Source organism: Salmo salar, chromosome 29 (genome assembly GCF_965601325.2).
Source record: "Salmo salar chromosome 29, fSalSal1, whole genome shotgun sequence".
Taxonomy (NCBI): Eukaryota; Metazoa; Chordata; class Actinopteri; order Salmoniformes; family Salmonidae; genus Salmo; species Salmo salar.
The window spans coordinates 34829750-34848294 of NC_138319.1; the positions used below are offsets into that span (position 1 = coordinate 34829750).

An 18545-nucleotide genomic window follows, 5' to 3' on the forward strand; every position below is an offset into this window, starting at 1 on the left:
GGAAAGTAGTAAGTAGACGGGAGCCATCTACCTGGTGCTAGCATCCCGCTAACGGATGCTAACAGTCTCACCTGGACCCGTTTCCTGTGTGAGAAAGGCTAGCCGAAAGGGATGCCACACACACAGTCTCACACACGCAACCAGCTGGCCCTCTGCTATCCTGCAAACATATTTTTTTTCAGAGACTTAACTGCTAGCCAGCCTCCACCCTCCCTCCACCGTCCCTCCTCCCTCCAACCTCCCTCCCTCCACCTTCCCTCCTCCCTCTCTTGTGCTTCTCTGGGGTTGGGCTCGCTGCCTCCGGACTGAGAAAACAAGCTGTAGCTGTAGTGTTGGCGTGCCGTGAGGGGAAACTGTCTAACGTTCTGGAATGAACGCTCGGCTTGGGTGTGTTGGAATTCCACAGCTAGCCTAGCCTAGCTAGTAGCCTCACGTTTCCCTGTGTCTTCGCTGGCTGTCAGAGGATGCCACAGCAGCACTACTATGGCCCAGGTGAGAACACTTTTCACTGGACAGCTGACTTTGGGGATTTTAGTGAACCCTATTGGTCTGAGAACAGAGGGAGCTGCTGGAATAATGTAATACCTTTTGTTAGTTCCAGGTGATCGGTGTTGTCATAGTGTGGTGGTTTAAAGTGTGGCTGTGTCTCAGGGAGCTTCACTAAGTCATCCTTTTGGGTCCCTGTCATCTAGTGCTATTAAATCATGGACAAGACTCTTACGAGGATCTAGATAGAAATCTTAAACCTTTGTTCATATTAACGTCACGTCGTTGTGTGTGTGTGGAATGTTCTAAATTAACTAATGTGTGGCTTTGTGTTCTTCTTTAGTTTACATCCATCTGTGTACATGTTTATTCTTGTTCTGTGTGTGTGTGTGTGTGTGTGTGTGTGTGTGTGTGTGTGTGTGTGTGTGTGTGTGTGTGTGTGTGTGTGTGTGTGTGTGTGTGTGTGTGTGTGTGTGTGTGTGTGTGTGTGTGTGTGTGTGTGTGTGTGTGTGTGTGTGTGTGAGAGAGAAGCCAGTGTGTGTTAGGTGTGAGTGAGGGGTGATGGTATGCATTGACAATGTTGTTAGGTGGACCCTGTTTTCTCCTCTTCGCCTATGTGTGTGTGTGTGATGTTATGAGAACTCTGTATGCACTCATACACTGTTATCACTAAATCGCAGTCCAGAGGTAAACCTCTGGCATTCCTCTCATACAAGAGGGTCAAGGGGAATATTGACCAGGCTTTAATAGTCTGTTGACACAAGCCAGATATCCAGCAATCTTCTCATTTCACATGTAGCAGAAGGCTTGGATGGGAGGACTGTTTTCCAAGCTTTCGTGCGTGTGTAAGGTTGTGAAGTTCATGTAAACTGAATGTTTAGATGGTGTGTGTCTGTACAGATATGCTGTGCTTTATAACATTACTGTCCTTTAAGGTCAGGCACCGTAAGTTCAGGTCACTCTGTCCGTGTATACGTTACTGTCTGTTTATATACTGATTGTACAGCATTATGGTTTCCTGTGCGAAGAATGTCCATCTTCATTATGTCATATTTGTTTAAGTGTTCATTCCTTTAAAAGAGACGTCACAACAGACCCTGGTTCGTTCCCGGGAGTCCCATAGGGCGGCACACAATTGGCCCAGCGTCGTCCGAGGAGGGTTTGGCAGGGGGGGTTTACTTGGCCCTCTAGCGACTCCTTGTGGTGGGCCGGGCGCCTGCAGGCTGACGGTGGTCATCAGTTGAACGGTGTTTCCTTCGACACATTGGTGCAGCTGGCTTCCTGGTTAAGTGGCCAGGTGTTAAGAAACACGGTTCGTCGGGTCATGTTTTGGATGACTCATGACTTGACCTTCGCCTTTCCCGAGCCCGTTGGGGAGTTGCAGCGATGAGACAAGATCGTAATTGGATCGCAATTGGATAGCCCTCACTAGTGAGTTGTGACAGAGAGGTTAACTAAGAGACATGAGATGTAACAGTAGTCCTCACTAGTGAGTTGTGACAGAGAGGTTAACTAAGAGATATGAGATGAAACAGTAGTCCTCACTAGTGAGTTGTGACAGATGTTAGCTAAGAGATATGAGATGTAACAGTAGTCCTCACTAGTGAGTTGTGACAGATGTTAGCTAAGAGATATGAGATGTAACAGTAGTCCTCACTAGTGAGTTGTGACAGAGAGGTTAGCTAAGAGATATGAGATGTAACAGTAGTCCTCACTAGTGAGTTGTGACAGAGGTTAGCTAAGAGATATGAGATGTAACAGTAGTCCTCACTAGTGAGTTGTGACAGAGAGGTTAACTAAGAGATATGAGATGTAACAGTAGTCCTCACTAGTGAGTTGTGACAGAGAGGTTAGCTAAGAGATATGAGATGTAACAGTAGTCCTCACTAGTGAGTTGTGACAGATGTTAGCTAAGAGATATGAGATGTAACAGTAGTCCTCACTAGTGAGTTGTGACAGATGTTAGCTAAGAGATATGAGATGTAACAGTAGTCCTCACTAGTGAGTTGTGACAGAGAGGTTAGCTAAGAGATATGAGATGTAACAGTAGTCCTCACTAGTGAGTTGTGACAGAGAGGTTAACTAAGAGATATGAGATGTAACAGTAGCCCTCACTAGTGAGTTGTGACAGAGAGGTTAACTAAGAGATATGAGATGTAACAGTAGCCCTCACTAGTGAGTTGTGACAGAGAGGTTAACTAAGAGATATGAGATGTAACAGTAGTCCTCACTAGTGAGTTGTGACAGAGAGGTTAACTAAGAGATATGAGATGTAACAGTAGTCCTCACTAGTGAGTTGTGACAGAGAGGTTAACTAAGAGATATGAGATGTAACAGTAGTCCTCACTAGTGAGTTGTGACAGAGAGGTTAACTAAGAGATATGAGATGTAACAGTAGTCCTCACTAGTGAGTTGTGACAGAGAGGTTAACTAAGAGATATGAGATGTAACAGTAGTCCTCACTAGTGAGTTGTGACAGAGATGTTAGCTAAGAGATATGAGATGTAACAGTAGTCCTCACTAGTGAGTTGTGACAGAGAGGTTAACTAAGAGATATGAGATGTAACAGTAGTCCTCACTAGTGAGTTGTGACAGAGAGGTTAACTAAGAGATATGAGATGTAACAGTAGTCCTCACTAGTGAGTTGTGACAGAGAGGTTAACTAAGAGATATGAGATGTAACAGTAGTCCTCACTAGTGAGTTGTGACAGAGGTTAACTAAGAGATATGAGATGTAACAGTAGTCCTCACTAGTGAGTTGTGACAGAGAGGTTAACTAAGAGATATGAGATGTAACAGTAGTCCTCACTAGTGAGTTGTGACAGAGAGGTTAACTAAGAGATATGAGATGTAACAGTAGTCCTCACTAGTGAGTTGTGACAGAGGTTAGCTAAGAGATATGAGATGTAACAGTAGTCCTCACTAGTGAGTTGTGACAGAGAGGTTAACTAAGAGATATGAGATGTAACAGTAGTCCTCACTAGTGAGTTGTGACAGAGAGGTTAGCTAAGAGATATGAGATGTAACAGTAGTCCTCACTAGTGAGTTGTGACAGAGAGGTTAACTAAGAGATATGAGATGTAACAGTAGTCCTCACTAGTGAGTTGTGACAGAGAGGTTAACTAAGAGATATGAGATGTAACAGTAGTCCTCACTAGTGAGTTGTGACAGAGAGGTTAACTAAGAGATATGAGATGTAACAGTAGTCCTCACTAGTGAGTTGTGACAGAGAGGTTAACTAAGAGATATGAGATGTAACAGTAGTCCTCACTAGTGAGTTGTGACAGAGAGGTTAACTAAGAGATATGAGATGTAACAGTAGTCCTCACTAGTGAGTTGTGACAGAGAGGTTAACTAAGAGATATGAGATGTAACAGTAGCCCTCACTAGTGAGTTGTGACAGAGAGGTTAACTAAGAGATATGAGATGTAACAGTAGCCCTCACTAGTGAGTTGTGACAGAGGTTAGCTAAGCGATAACAGATGTAGCAGTGGTCTGGTCTCCTCTGCTTCCTCTGTCTACCGAACTGCTGATAGTAGAGATGCTGTCTAACAGGCCTCTCCAGCCCTCAGGGGTCAGAGGTTAGAGTACACATACCACACTAACTGGGCTACCCCTGGGCTCAGCCTGCCCTCCAAACTCTTTGTTGTTATTTTATCTCCTCGCTATTTCAGGCCTGCTGTGTGGTTGTATGCTAATGGTCCTACACAGGAAGTACCGCAGTGTGAGGTTATTTTCTTCTGTTAACTCCTGACTGACAATAAATCTCTCACTTCAGCTAGACACACACACACACACACACACACACACACACACACACACACACACACACCACACACACACACACACACACACATCTTCCTTTCATAGCTACTGTCAGTCATTCAGGCCAGCTAGTGTATGTTTCAACTAGAGAGCAGTGTACCAGCTGGAGCAGAGAGCAGGGATGAGTGGTGTCACACCAGTGGTGACTGGAGGGGGAGGGTCACCCACCGGACTGGGCTTGGTCATATCCCCTAGGCCTAGGGGGGAGTGGGAGGGGACTGGACAGGGGGTTGGTTCTCTATCACCATGGAAACTCTGTTCCCAGCAGACACTGGGTCTTCTCAATTTACATCAACAACATAGCTCAGGCAGTAGGAAGCTCTCTCATATCCATTTATATGCAGATGATACAGTCTTATACTCAGCTGGCCCCTCCCCAGGTTTTGTGTTAAATGCTCTACAACAAAGCTTTCTTAGTGTCCAACAAGCTTTCTCTACCCTTAACCTTGTTCTGAACACCTCCAAAACAAAGGTCATGCGGTTTGGTGAGAAGAATGCCCCTCTCCCCACAGGTGTGATTACTACCTCTGAGGGTTTAGAGCTTGAGGTAGTCACCTCATACAAGTACTTGGGAGTATGGCTAGACGGTGCACTGTCCTTTTCTCAGCACATATCAAAGCTGCAGGCTAAAGTTAAATCTAGACTTGGTTTCCTCTATCGTAATCGCTCCTCTTTCACCCTAGCTGCCAAACTAACCCTGATTCAGGTGACCATCCTACCCATGCTAGATTACGGAGGTGTAATTTATAGATCGGTAGGTAAGGGTGCTCTCGAGCGGCTAGATGTTCTTTACCATTCGGCCATCAGATTTGCCACCACTGCTCCTTATAGGACACATCACTGTACTCTATACTCCTCTGTAAACTGGTCATCTCTGTATACCCGCCGCAAGACCCACTGGTTGATGCTTATTTATAAAACCCTCTTAGGCCTCACTCTCCGCTATCTGAGATATCTACTGCAGCCCTCATCCTCCACATACAACACCCATTCTGCCAGTCACATTCTGTTAAATAAAGGTTAAATAAAAATGTAAAAAATAGAAGAGAAGGAATCTGACTGTGTGTGAGTGATGCGCGGGTTGACTCATAACCCGCGGTTATATCCACGGGGAAGGCGGGTTTAGGGTCATTAAATACTGTGTGGCTGAAGGGCGAGTGGCTGGCCTGCAGGTTATATCTACAGGCCACATTGTTGGTTTTCTTTATTTATTTACGTTATCTGACTTTAGTGTGTAATCCTAACCGTTAACCTTTAGGTCTTAAATGTACAGCAAATAACCTACATGCCAATCACCAAATGCTTTTGGGAACAGGCAGGAAACAAAGTTTACATGGATCCACAGAGGCAAAAAGGACAATGTCGGAATTTAATTCAATAAGAGGAAAAGCTATGAAATGGAGAAACGGGAAGATAGCAGAATTATTTGGTGAAGCGGTAAAAGATTATTATAGCAGTGCAGGCTATGTTATGTGTGATGATGTGAGGCGCTGTACAAATTCCACAGTCACAAGCCGGGAACTTCAAACAGCCCAATGGCACATCAAGGGAACTGTAGCCTACAGTTCAGATGGGTTATATTGACACTGAAATCTGGACGCTGACTGTAGGTCTATAACCTCTCACATAGCCTTCATATTAACTCCTACAGAATTAAGCAAATGATACACCAATTGTAGGCTAAATCTTGTCTCAGGAACAGGAGTGGAGAAATATGATTTCTTTCTTTCAGCATCTTGATAGTATTTCAACCACAGTTAGATACCGTCTGTAAAGGTGCTGTCTTTATCAGCATCATAACAGCTGATAGTATTTCAACCACAGTTAGATACCGTCTGTAAAGGTGCTGTCTTTATCAGCATCATAACAGCTCATAGTATTTCAACCACAGTTAGATACCGTCTGTAAAGGTGCTGGCTTTATCAGCATCATAACAGCTCATAGTATTTCAACCACAGTTAGATAACGTCTGTAAAGGTGCTGTCTTTATCAGAATCATAACAGCTGATAGTATTTCAACCACAGTTAGATACCGTCTGTAGAGGTGCTGTCTTTTTCAGCATCATAACAGCTGATAGTATTTCAACCACAGTTAGATACCGTCTGTAGAGGTGCTGTCTTTATCAGCATCATAACAGCTGATAGTATTTCAACCACAGTTAGATACCGTCTGTAAAGGTGCTGTCTTTATCAGCATCATAACAGCTGATAGTATTTCAACCACAGTTAGATACCGTCTGTAAAGGTGCTGTCTTTATCAGCATCATAACAGCTGATAGTATTTCAACCACAGTTAGATACCGTCCGTAGAGGTGCTGTCTTTATCAGCATCATAACAGCTGATAGTATTTCAACCACATAAAATATGCATCCAGGCTGAACTGAAATCTTATCAGGAACATGTTGGGTCGTTTCCACAGCTTTCTATTTCCTGACAACTAGTCAAACTGATGTCATTTCCCGTTTTGTTTTTTGCGTTTTTGCACGAGTTTTACTGATGTCAACTAGATTGAAACATTCATTCTATTGATTTATGACATTATTCTGGTGAGCAAGAGTTTTAGTCTTCTAGGGCAACATATAATGACAGACGAGAAGCTGCATGGATATAATTTTAGTTGCATCCCCCTGTGAAAAAATCGTTCCGCCATCTCTGACTGCAGCCTACAGAACATTTTCTATATTAGTCAGGTTAGGGGCGGGTGTGGGCCTCAGATTTGTCCCTTTATCTCATGTAGTCGGGCAGTTGCGGATAGGTTATTACCAATTGTGGGCGGGTGAATAAACAGCTGACCTACACACCACTAGTGTGTGTGCATTGTGGGGGGAACAGGGTGTACTCTCCCCTATGTTCACCTGGGCTCTCCACTATCTATCTCTCTACTCTGAGGTGAAATGGTGAGAGGTGTACTCTCCACTATCTCTCTACCGTGAGGTGAAATGGAGAGAGGTGTAGAAGGTTGGAGAGAGAGCCATGAAAACACTCCAGGTTCTCCAAATCCAACACTTTTCCTTGATGTTCCAGTCAGAAGGAGCGGTGGCCAGACCAAGGGAGCTGAGGAGGAAGCCAAAGAAAATTCCTCTGGAAAGTATTCCTTACCAAGGAGGACTGGATGGTGAGAAGAGGCAGAAGTAGAGGCCGGGAAGTGGAAGCAGGGGGAGAAGGAGAAGCAGAGGGAGAGGGAGAAGCAGAGGGAGAAGCAGAGGGAGAAGCAGAGGGAGAAGCAGAGGGAGAAGCAGAGGGAGAAGGAGAGGGAGAAGCAGAGGGAGGGAGAAGCAGAGGGGGAGAGAGAGAGGGAAGCAGAGGGAGAGACAGAGAGGTCCTGTGTGACTCAGTTGGTAGAGCATAGCCCTTGCAACGCCAGGGTTGTGGGTTGGATTCCCGTGGGGAACCAGTACAAATGAAAATGTATGCACTCGCTACTGTAAGTCACTCTGGATGAGAGCCTCTGCTGAATTACTAAAATGTTAGAGTCGGCGACACGCAGAGAGACGGACTCAGACAGAGACAGAAAGAGTCAGACTGAGGCAGGGATGCCGAGGCAGAGAGCGAGACAGACACAGAGACAGAGAAAGAAAGAGTCAGACTGAGGCAGGGATGACGAGGCAGAGAGAGGGATGCAGGACAATGGTTGTACTGAGATTCTCATTTTTCTGGTTTTGTGGTTTCTCTGTTTCTGTGACTGGTCATTAAGTTTCTCTGGCCTCTCGACTACAGACATGTGGAGGAAATACAATGCGAAAGGAAAGAGTGAGTTTGGCACAGTTCACTGTCCCCACCCTGTCCCCACCATGTATCCCCATGTCCCCACCATGTATCCCCATGTCCCCACCATGTCCCCACCATGTCCCCACCATGTCTCCACCCCGTATCGCCCTGTCTCCACCCCGTATCGCCCTGTCTCCACCCCGTATCGCCCTGTCTCCACCCCGTATCGCCCTGTCTCCACCCCGTATCGCCCTGTCTCCACCCCGTATCGCCCTGTCTCCACCCCGTATCGCCCTGTCTCCACCCCGTATCGCCCTGTCTCCACCCCGTATCCCCCTGTCTCCACCCGGTATCGCCCTGTCTCCACCCCGTATCGCCCTGTCCCCACCCCGTTTCGCCCTGTCTCCACCCCGTATCGCCCTGTCTCCACCCCGTATCGCCCTGTCTCCACCCCGTATCGCCCTGTCTCCACCCCGTATCGCCCTGTCTCCACCCCGTATCGCCCTGTCTCCACCCCGTATCGCCCTGTCTCCACCCCGTATCGCCCTGTCTCCACCCGGTATCGCCCTGTCTCCACCCGGTATCGCCCTGTCTCCACCCGGTATCGCCCTGTCTCCACCCGGTATCGCCCTGTCTCCACCCGGTATCGCCCTGTCTCCACCCGGTATCGCCCTGTCTCCACCCCGTATCGCCCTGTCTCCACCCCGTATCGCCCTGTCTCCACCCCGTATCGCCCTGTCTCCACCCCGTATCGCCCTGTCTCCACCCCGTATCCCCCTGTCTCCACCCGGTATCGCCCTGTCTCCACCCGGTATCGCCCTGTCCCCACCCCGTTTCCCCCTGTCTCCACCCGGTATCGCCCTGTCCCCACCCCGTTTCCCCCTGTCTCCACCCCGTATCGCCCTGTCCCCACCCCGTTTCCCCCTGTCTCCACCCTGTACCATGCATAAACACATATTTTAGGACTGACCGAACTCTTTCAGATGCCTCTGGTCCATTCAGTCCAGTGACAGAGAGGAATGCAACCCATTCCTCATTATCTTGGGAAGACATATGCCGTCGTAATGAACAGAACAAGATAACCTGGTACTGGCGACTTCTCACTATGCTGTTATGATTGGAAAGTAACTTTTGTTGCTGGAAAAGACCAGAAGAACCCTTTAACACAAGGTAAATACCAAAGCTCAGCATTCCCTCCTTGTTATTAGTTTGAGTTAGACTGTGGAGCTCCTCTTGCCTGTAAAACAAAGTGTTAACTGTACATAAAACAGCAGTGTTTCCACATTTTGAGAGCACTTCTTGTTGTTCAGTGTTTAATGTCTGGAGCATAAACACAGCGTTTACAACTAACTGCATGTGAGTGGTTAGACAACGAGCCGGACCAACACATGGCCCATAAACATGTCTGTTTCTCTGTGTGTGTGTGTGTGTGTGTGTGTGTGTGTGGTTGCGTGTGTGGTTGCGTGTGTGGTTGCGTGTGTGTGTGCGGTTGCGTGTGTGTGTGCGGTTGCGCGCGCGTGTGTCTCTGTGTGTGTGTGTCTGTAAGTAACTAAACTAAGGAGAAACTGACCTCTGTGACAATCTGGTGGACACCACTAGTGTCTATAATGGTCGATCTGGTGGACACCACTAGTGTCTATAATGGTTGATCTGGTGGACACCACTAGTGTCTATAATGGTTGATCTGGTGGACACCACTAGTGTCTATAATGGTTGATCTGGTGGACACCACTAGTGTCTATAATGGTTGATCGGTGGACACCACTAGTGACTGTAATGGTTGATCTGGTGGACACCACTAGTGTCTATAATGGTTGATCTGGTGGACACCACTAGTGTCTATAATGGTTGATCTGGTGGACACCACTAGTGTCTATAATGGTTGATCTGGTGGACACCACTAGTGTCTATAATGGTTGATCTGGTGGACACCACTAGTGTCTATAATGGTTGATCTGGTGGACACCACTAGTGTCTATAATGGTTGATCTGGTGGACACCACTAGTGTCTATAATGGTTGATCTGGTGGACACCACTAGTGTCTATAATGGTTGATCTGGTGGACACCACTAGTGTCTATAATGGTTGATCTGGTGGACACCACTAGTGTCTATAATGGTTGATCTGGTGGACACCACTAGTGTCTATAATGGTTGATCTGGTGGACACCACTAGTGTCTATAATGGTTGATCTGGTGGACACCACTAGTGTCTATAATGGTTGATCTGGTGGACACCACTAGTGTCTATAATGGTTGATCTGGTGGACACCACTAGTGTCTATAATGGTTGATCTGGTGGACACCACTAGTGTCTATAATGGTTGATCTGGTGGACACCACTAGTGTCTATAATGGTCGATCTGGTGGACACCACTAGTGTCTATAATGGTTGATGGGTCATTGACTCATCAACTATTATAGTCAGTGTGATAGTCATTATAGTCGGGGTCAGTGTTTAGAAGGCAGGTCACTAGAATCAACCTGGACCAGGAGAGAGAAAAACGTCTTCTCTCTTCTCTCCTCCTCCCTCCTCTACCCTCCTCTCCTCTGCCCTCCTCTCCTCTGCCCTCCTCTCCTCTGCCCTCCTCTCCTCTGCCCTCCTCTCTTCTGCCCTCTTCTCTCATCATCTCTCCTCCTCCCTCCTCTCCTCTTCTCTCCTCCTCCCTCCTCTCCTCTTCTCTCCTCCTCCCTCCTCTCCTCTTCTCTCCTCCTCCCTCCTCTCCTCTTCTCTCCTCTACCCTCCTCTCCTCTGCCCTCCTCTCCTCTGCCCTCCTCTCCTCTGCCCTCTTCTCTCATCATCTCTCCTCCTCCCTCCTCTTCTCTCCTCCTCCCTCCTCTCCTCTTCTATCCTCTGCCCTCCTCTCCTCTACCCTCCTCTCCTCTGCCCTCCTCTCCTCTGCCCTCCTCTCCTCTACCCTCCTCTCCTCTGCCCTCCTCTCATCTCCTCTGCCCTCCTCTCCTCCTCTGCTCTCTCCTCCTCTGCTCTCCTTTGCCCTCTTCTGCACTTCTCTGCTCTCCCTTCCTCTGCTATCCCCTCCTCCCCTCTGCCCTCACCTGTTCTGGTCTCTCCTCTCTTCTGAAGAGGCTCCTCTTGTGTCCTCAGCTCTGCTCTGCTCCATCACTTTGTTTATCAATGAGGAAGGAGTGGTTTTTCACACTCTGAGGTCCAAGCAGGTCTCCTTTCTCATGAGAGAGCAACACAGAGATGGTCTTGGCTGACCCTCTAAGTCTACACGTAATCATTCTGCTTTGATGGCTTATAAGACTGCTAACAGCTAGCAAAACAACTGCAGCGGTCATGCTCCCTGTGAACGCAGGGCCTGTCCATCACGTGTGTTTAGCATGTAAATATTATTGTAACTATTATTCCCCAGATTTCTGCTGTAAATGAGGATGTGTTCTCAGTCAACTTACCTGGTAAAATAAGGGTTAAATACAGCATATATAAGGACCACAAACATAGGCTGCTGCTGTCATTGGAATAACTAAGTTCAGGATGTGTCCCTGTGTGGACTGGCAATAGGTTGCTAGCTGCAGGGTGGACAGGGACAGATGTGGATGTAACATAGTGGAAGGGATCCTGTGTAGATGGATGTACTGCTAACTGGACCCCATCTGCTCTGCTCAGAGTAGACTGGAAGCCCCCTGCCCACCACACTCACTCTCTCCCACACACACAGACTCACAGACACACACACACACACTCACACTCACACTCACACACACACAGACATTGGTGTCATTTGTCTATAACTGGACCACTGATGATTCAATGTGTAAACTTGTTGAACAACTGCTATTAGACCAGTAAACATACCACAGTAGAGCCAAGGGGGATTTAGGGGGATTCATTTGGGAGGATTTTTACAGCTGTTGTCTGCATATTTAATGGAAAAACTGTACAGATGTATTGGTGCATTTGTAGCTCTAATTGATGTGAATACTTGCCTCAGGTATTTTCTCTCGTTATTTTTGATTCCTAATCATTTCTGTGGGCTTAAGGAGGTTTGGAAGGGAAGTTACAGCTTATAACAGTTTTCACATCGTCAGAGAGAGAGAGGAGCAGACAGACCAGAGAGAGAGAGAGGAGCAGACAGACCAGAGAGAGAGAGAGAGGAGCAGACAGACCAGAGAGAGAGAGAGGAGCAGACAGACCAGAGAGAGAGAGAGGAGCAGACAGACCAGAGAGAGAGAGAGGAGCAGACTGAGACCAGAGAGAGAGGAGCAGACTGAGACCAGAGAGAGGAGCAGACTGAGACCAGAGAGCGAGAGAGAGGAGCAGACTGAGACCAGAGAGCGAGAGAGAGGAGCAGACTGAGACCAGAGAGAGAGAGAGGGGAGCAGACTGAGACCAGAGCGAGAGAGAGAGGAGCAGACTGAGACCAGAGAGAGAGGAGCAGACTGAGACCAGAGAGAGAGGAGCAGACTGAGACCAGAGAGAGAGAGAGGAGCAGAGAGAGAGAGAGAGAGGAGCAGACTGAGACCAGAGAGAGAGAGAGAGAGAGGAGCAGACTGAGACCAGAGAGAGAGAAGCAGACTGAGACCAGAGAGAGAGAGAGAGAGAGAGAAGCAGACTGAGACCAGAGAGAGAGAAGCAGACTGAGACCAGAGAGAGAGAGAGAGAGAGAGAAGCAGACTGAGACCAGAGAGAGAGAAGCAGACTGAGACCAGAGAGAGAGAGAAGCAGACTGAGACCAGAGAGAGAGAGAAGCAGACTGAGACCAGAGAGAGAGAGGAGCAGACTGAGACCAGAGAGAGAGAGGAGCAGACTGAGACCAGAGAGAGAGAGAGGAGCAGACAGACCAGAGAGAGAGGGAGAGGAGCAGACAGACCAGAGAGAGAGGAGCAGACAGACCAGAGAGAGAGGAGCAGACTGAGACCAGAGAGAGAGGAGCAGACTGAGACCAGAGAGAGAGAGAGGAGCAGACTGAGACCAGAGAGAGAGGAGCAGACTGAGACCAGAGAGAGAGAGAGAGAGAGAGAGGAGCAGACAGACCAGAGAGAGAGAGAGAGAGAGAGGAGCAGACAGACCAGAGAGAGAGAGAGGAGCAGACAGACCAGAGAGAGAGAGAGAGAGAGGAGCAGACTGAGACCAGAGAGAGAGAGAGAGAGAGAGAGAGAGAGAGAGGAGCAGACTGAGACCAGAGAGAGCGAGAGAGAGAGGAGCAGACTGAGTCATGACTCTGGGGTAAATATGTACCATGTTCTTCTGTTACTGCTGGCTGTCAGTGATCTACCTGAAACACAGAACAGAACAGCCAGTCTGCAGAACATAGCTGATAGGTTCTATTCACAGTGTGTAGAGATGCATGATGTGTGGCGGTAGGGAGAGAGAATCAGGAGTGAGTTGACAGGATGTACAGACATGTTGACACAGCAGGGAGGGAGAATCAGGGTGAGTTGACAGGATGTACAGACATGTTGACACAGCAGGGAGGGAGAATCAGGGTGAGTTGACAGGATGTACAGACATGTTGACACAGCAGGGAGGGAGAATCAGGGTGAGTTGACAGGATGTACAGACATGTTGACACAGCAGGGAGGGGGAATCAGGGTGAGTTGACAGGATGTACAGACATGTTGACACAGCAGGGAGGGAGAATCAGGGTGAGTTGACAGGATGTACAGACATGTTGACACAGCAGGGAGGGAGAATCAGGGTGAGTTGACAGGATGTACAGACATATTGACACAGCAGGGAGGGAGAATCAGGGTGAGTTGACAGGATGTACAGACATGTTGACACAGCAGGGAGGGGGAATCAGGGTGAGTTGACAGGATGTACAGACATGTTGACACAGCAGGGAGGGAGAATCAGGGTGAGTTGACAGGATGTACAGACATGTTGACACAGCAGGGAGGGAGAATCAGGGTGAGTTGACAGGATGTACAGACATGTTGACACAGCAGGGAGGGAGAATCAGGGTGAGTTGACAGGATGTACAGACATGTTGACACAGCAGGGAGAGAGAATCAGGGTGAGTTGACAGGATGTACAGACATGTTGACACAGCAGGGAGGGAGAATCAGGGTGAGTTGACAGGATGTACAGACATGTTGACACAGCAGGGAGGGAGAATCAGGGTGAGTTGACAGGATGTACAGACATATTGACACAGCAGGGAGGGGGAATCAGGGTGAGTTGACAGGATGTACAGACATGTTGGACACAGCAGGGAGGGAGAATCAGGGTGAGTTGACAGGATGTACAGACATGTTGACACAGCAGGGACGGAGACAGGATGTACAGACATGTTGACACAGCAGGGAGGAGAATCAGGGTGAGTTGACAGGATGTACAGACATGTTGACACAGCAGGGAGGGAGAATCAGGGTGAGTTGACAGGATGTACAGACATGTTGACACAGCAGGGAGGAGAATCAGGTGAGTTGACAGGATGTACAGACATGTTGACACAGCAGGGGGAGAATCAGGGTGAGTTGACAGGATGTACAGACATGTTGACACAGCAGGGAGGGAGAATCAGGGTGAGTTGACAGGATGTACAGACATATTGACACAGCAGGGAGGGGGAATCAGGGTGAGTTGACAGGATGTACAGACATGTTGACACAGCAGGGAGGGAGAATCAGGGTGAGTTGACAGGATGTACAGACATGTTGACACAGCAGGGAGGGAGAATCAGGGTGAGTTGACAGGATGTACAGACATGTTGACACAGCAGGGACGGAGAATCAGGGTGAGTTGACAGGATGTACAGACATGTTGACACAGCAGGGAGGGAGAATCAGGGTGAGTTGACAGGATGTACAGACATGTTGACACAGCAGGGAGGGAGAATCAGGGTGAGTTGACAGGATGTACAGACATGTTGACACAGCAGGGGCGATGTGTTTCTAGGTTCTGGCATTTTCTTTGGCCAATGAAAGTAGTCACGATAACACAGGTATTATCTTCCATATCTGGCTGTGTTGAGAACAAATGAAAAAGCCGAAGCCAATGCAGGGACAGTATGAGAAGTCTGACAGAGTAGGGAGCAATGTTGAGGTTTACTCTCCACCACAGTTCCAGCTGTACGATATGAACTGTTTAAAATACACAATATATACTTTTTACATTTGTGCTTTTGTCACTGTTGCCTCCCACTCCTTTTCATAATTGTATTCCTCTTCTGTGCTGTTTTGGACTAATTCTAAACCGTTCAGCACGTAACTTTTCTGTTCGTTTCTGTTGATCTGCAGTGTTTACATTGCCAGTATCTATCTGCCCCCTGTGTCTGCCCCCTGTGTCTGCCCCCTGTGTCTGCCCCCTGTGTGTGCCCCCTGTGTCTGCCACCGTCCCTTTTTAGAGTGCATGGCTCTGCTACCACAGCTGGGACTGTGTAAAGATGACATGTTGTTAGATGTGTTTAAAGTGTGTTTATAGCGTGTTTATTGCGCGTTAGTGTGAGCTCTGGATGACTGCTCCATGATCTGAATGTCCCAAGATGAGAGTGTTTGTATGTTTGTCCATCTCTTATGGTGTCAAAAGGACATGTTTTCATTGGAAGGGGTTTATAGTGTTCTGAATAACTTTGTCTGCCATAGCTCTTTATATTCTTATCGGCAGACTAAACAGCCTTGGTTTCTCAAATGACTGCCTCGCCTGGTTCACCAACTACTTCTCAGACAGAGTTCAGTGTGTCAAATCGGAGGGCCTGTTGTCCGGACCTCTGGCAGTCTCTATGGGGGTGCCACAGGGTTCAATTCTTGGGCCAACTCTCTTCTCTGTATATATCAATGATGTCACTCTTGCTGCTGGTGATTCTCTTTTCCACCTCTACGCAGAAGACACCATTCTGTATATATCTGGCCCTTCTTTGGACACTGTGTTAACAAACCTCCAGATGAGCTTCAATGCCATACAACTCTCCCTCCGTGGCCTCCAACTGCTCTTAAATCCAAGTAAAACTAAATGCATGCTCTTTAACCGATCGCTGCCCGCACCTGCTCACCCGTCCAGTATCACTACTCTGGACGGTTCTGACTTAGACTATGTGGACAACTACAAATACCTAGGTGTCTGGCTAGACTGTAAACTCTCCTTCCAGACTCACATTTAGCATCTCCAATCCAAAATTAAATATAGAATCGGCTTCCTATTTTGCAACAAAGCATCCTTCACTCATGCTGCCAAACATACCCTCGTAAAACTGACCATCCTACCGATCCTCGACTTCAGCGATGTCATCTATAAAATAGCCTCCAACACTCTACTCAGCAAACTGGATGCAGTCTATCACAGTGTCATCCGTTTTGTCACCAAAGCCCCATACACTACCCACCATTGCGACCTGTATGCTCTCGTTGGTTGGCCCTGGCTTCATACTCGTCACCAAACCCATTGGCTACAGGTTATCTACAAGTCTCTGCTAGGTAAAGCCCCCCCTTATCTCAGCTCACTGGTCACCATAGCAGCACCCACCCGTAGCACGCGCTCCATCAGGTATATTTCACTGGTCACCCCAAAGCCAATTCCTCCTTTGGTCGTCTTTCCTTCCAGTTCTCTGCTGCCAATGACTGGAACGAACTGCAAAAATCTCTGAAGCTGGAGACTCATATCTCCCTCACTAGCTTTAAGCACCAGCTGTTAGAGCAGCTCACAGATCACTGCACCTGTACATAGCCCATCTGTAAACAGCCCATCTATCTACCTACCTCATCCCCATACTGTATTTATTTATCTTGCTCCTTTGCACCCCAGTATCTCTACTTGCACACTCATCTTCTGCACATCTACCATTCCAGTGTTTATTGCTATATTGTAATTACTTCTCCACCATGGCCTATTTATTGCCTTACCTCCCTTATCTTACCTCATTTGCACACACTGTATATAGACTTTTTCTACTGTATTATTGACTGCATGTTTGTTTATTCCACGTGTAACTCTGTGTTGTTGTTTGTGTCGAACTGCTTTGCTTTATTCTTCGCCAGGTCGCAGTTGTAAATGAGAACTTGTTCTCAACTAGCCTACCTGGTTAAATAAAGGTTAAATAAAAAAATATATCTATTTATACGGGCTGGAAATGGTAGATTTGGACACTTATATGCACCTACATTGGAATGCATTAGCTGTACAGTAAGATGCTATACATGACGTCAGAGCTGATACTGGTTCTGACCTTCAGCACCGCGGGACAAGAAGATGCCCCGCCCCCATCGCTCCTGCTAATTGGGCAACTTTTTGAAATTTTCTGTCGTTTGAGTGGGGGAAATCCTGTAAAATTAAAATGTATTTTGAAAGATGATGTTGAGGATTATAATAAATACTGCTTTGATGTCATACAAGACAGCCAAACAACATTGAGTCTAAATTTGCACTTTACATTTTCATATCATTAAACTCATGTCATATACAGTGTCAACTTTTATAATCACTATGTTTGATGTAGTTACCATATGACATGACGTCATACCCTGGTTGTTCTGAACAGAATGAGTCTACGTTTGATATACAGTTACCAGATGACATGGCGTTATAGCCTGGGTTGTTCTGAACAGAATGAGTCTACGTTTGATATACAGTTACCAGATGACATGACGTTATACCCTGGTTGTTCTGAACAGAATGAGTCTACGTTTGATATACAGTTACCAGATGACATGGTGTTATAGCCTGGGTTGTTCTGAACAGAATGAGTCTACGTTTGATTTACAGTTACCAGATGACATGGTGTTATAGCCTGGGTTGTTCTGAACAGAATGAGTCTACGTTTGATATACAGTTACCAGATGACATGGCGTTATACCCTGGTTGTTCTGAACAGAATGAGTCTACGTTTGATATACAGTTACCAGATGACATGGTGTTATAGCCTGGGTTGTTCTGAACAGAATGAGTCTACGTTTGTCATATTGTGAAGACAATTTGCTGCGGAACACGCATCTGAATGCCCTCCTGACTCTCTTCTATACGCAGCAAAATTACAGCCTGCTTCTCTGAATTGTCCTGTGAAAGCCTAACACTCTAAGATCCTATTTTCTAACTTAGCTAGTCAAGTTGGCAATACAAATACGCTTTCAAATGATGCCCACCTAACCAGCGATTTATAATGGGCCGTTTTGGAATGCGTGAACAAACAACAGTAATTGTGTGATTGCAGGGATGTGTTCCAAACAAAACTTCAAGTCTGCTTGTTCTAGATCCTCAACGGCACAGCTAGGAGAGTTCAAAATACCACATTATTGTTGAAGACTGAGTCCAAAAAAAGTGCATTGAAATGACTTGGGAACTGTGCTAACATTGGAGTGGTGTAACTGGAGACACCAGTTACATCTCTCACTCAAACCCTTGTCATTTTCTTTTCTTATGTTTGCACCTACCCAACATTTTATCATGAATATCCTTATCATGTTACTGAATGAATCCAGAGTATTTTCAGATTTCATTTTCAACAAATGTAAAATGCACATAAAATCAACAATGTAATGTTTAGATTCAGTATTGTGTCAAATTAACTGTTTTGTCCTCACCTTTGTCTAATAATTTCCCCGTAATCTCCAAACTGTTCCCTTCCCT

The 18545-nt window shown here is 46.9% G+C and overlaps 1 protein-coding gene across 1 annotated transcript in view; it reads left to right on the forward strand.

The window, feature by feature from the left end:
- The first annotated feature begins 295 nt into the window (after positions 1-295).
- The window catches only part of arhg4 (Rho guanine nucleotide exchange factor 4), a 133895-nt gene continuing 115645 nt past the window's right edge, over positions 296-18545 (forward strand). The window contains exon 1 of the mRNA XM_014181751.3: positions 296-492. Within this exon, the coding sequence (XP_014037226.3) occupies positions 484-492 (9 nt within the window). The 5' untranslated portion in view covers positions 296-483. The remainder of the gene's footprint in view (positions 493-18545) is intronic.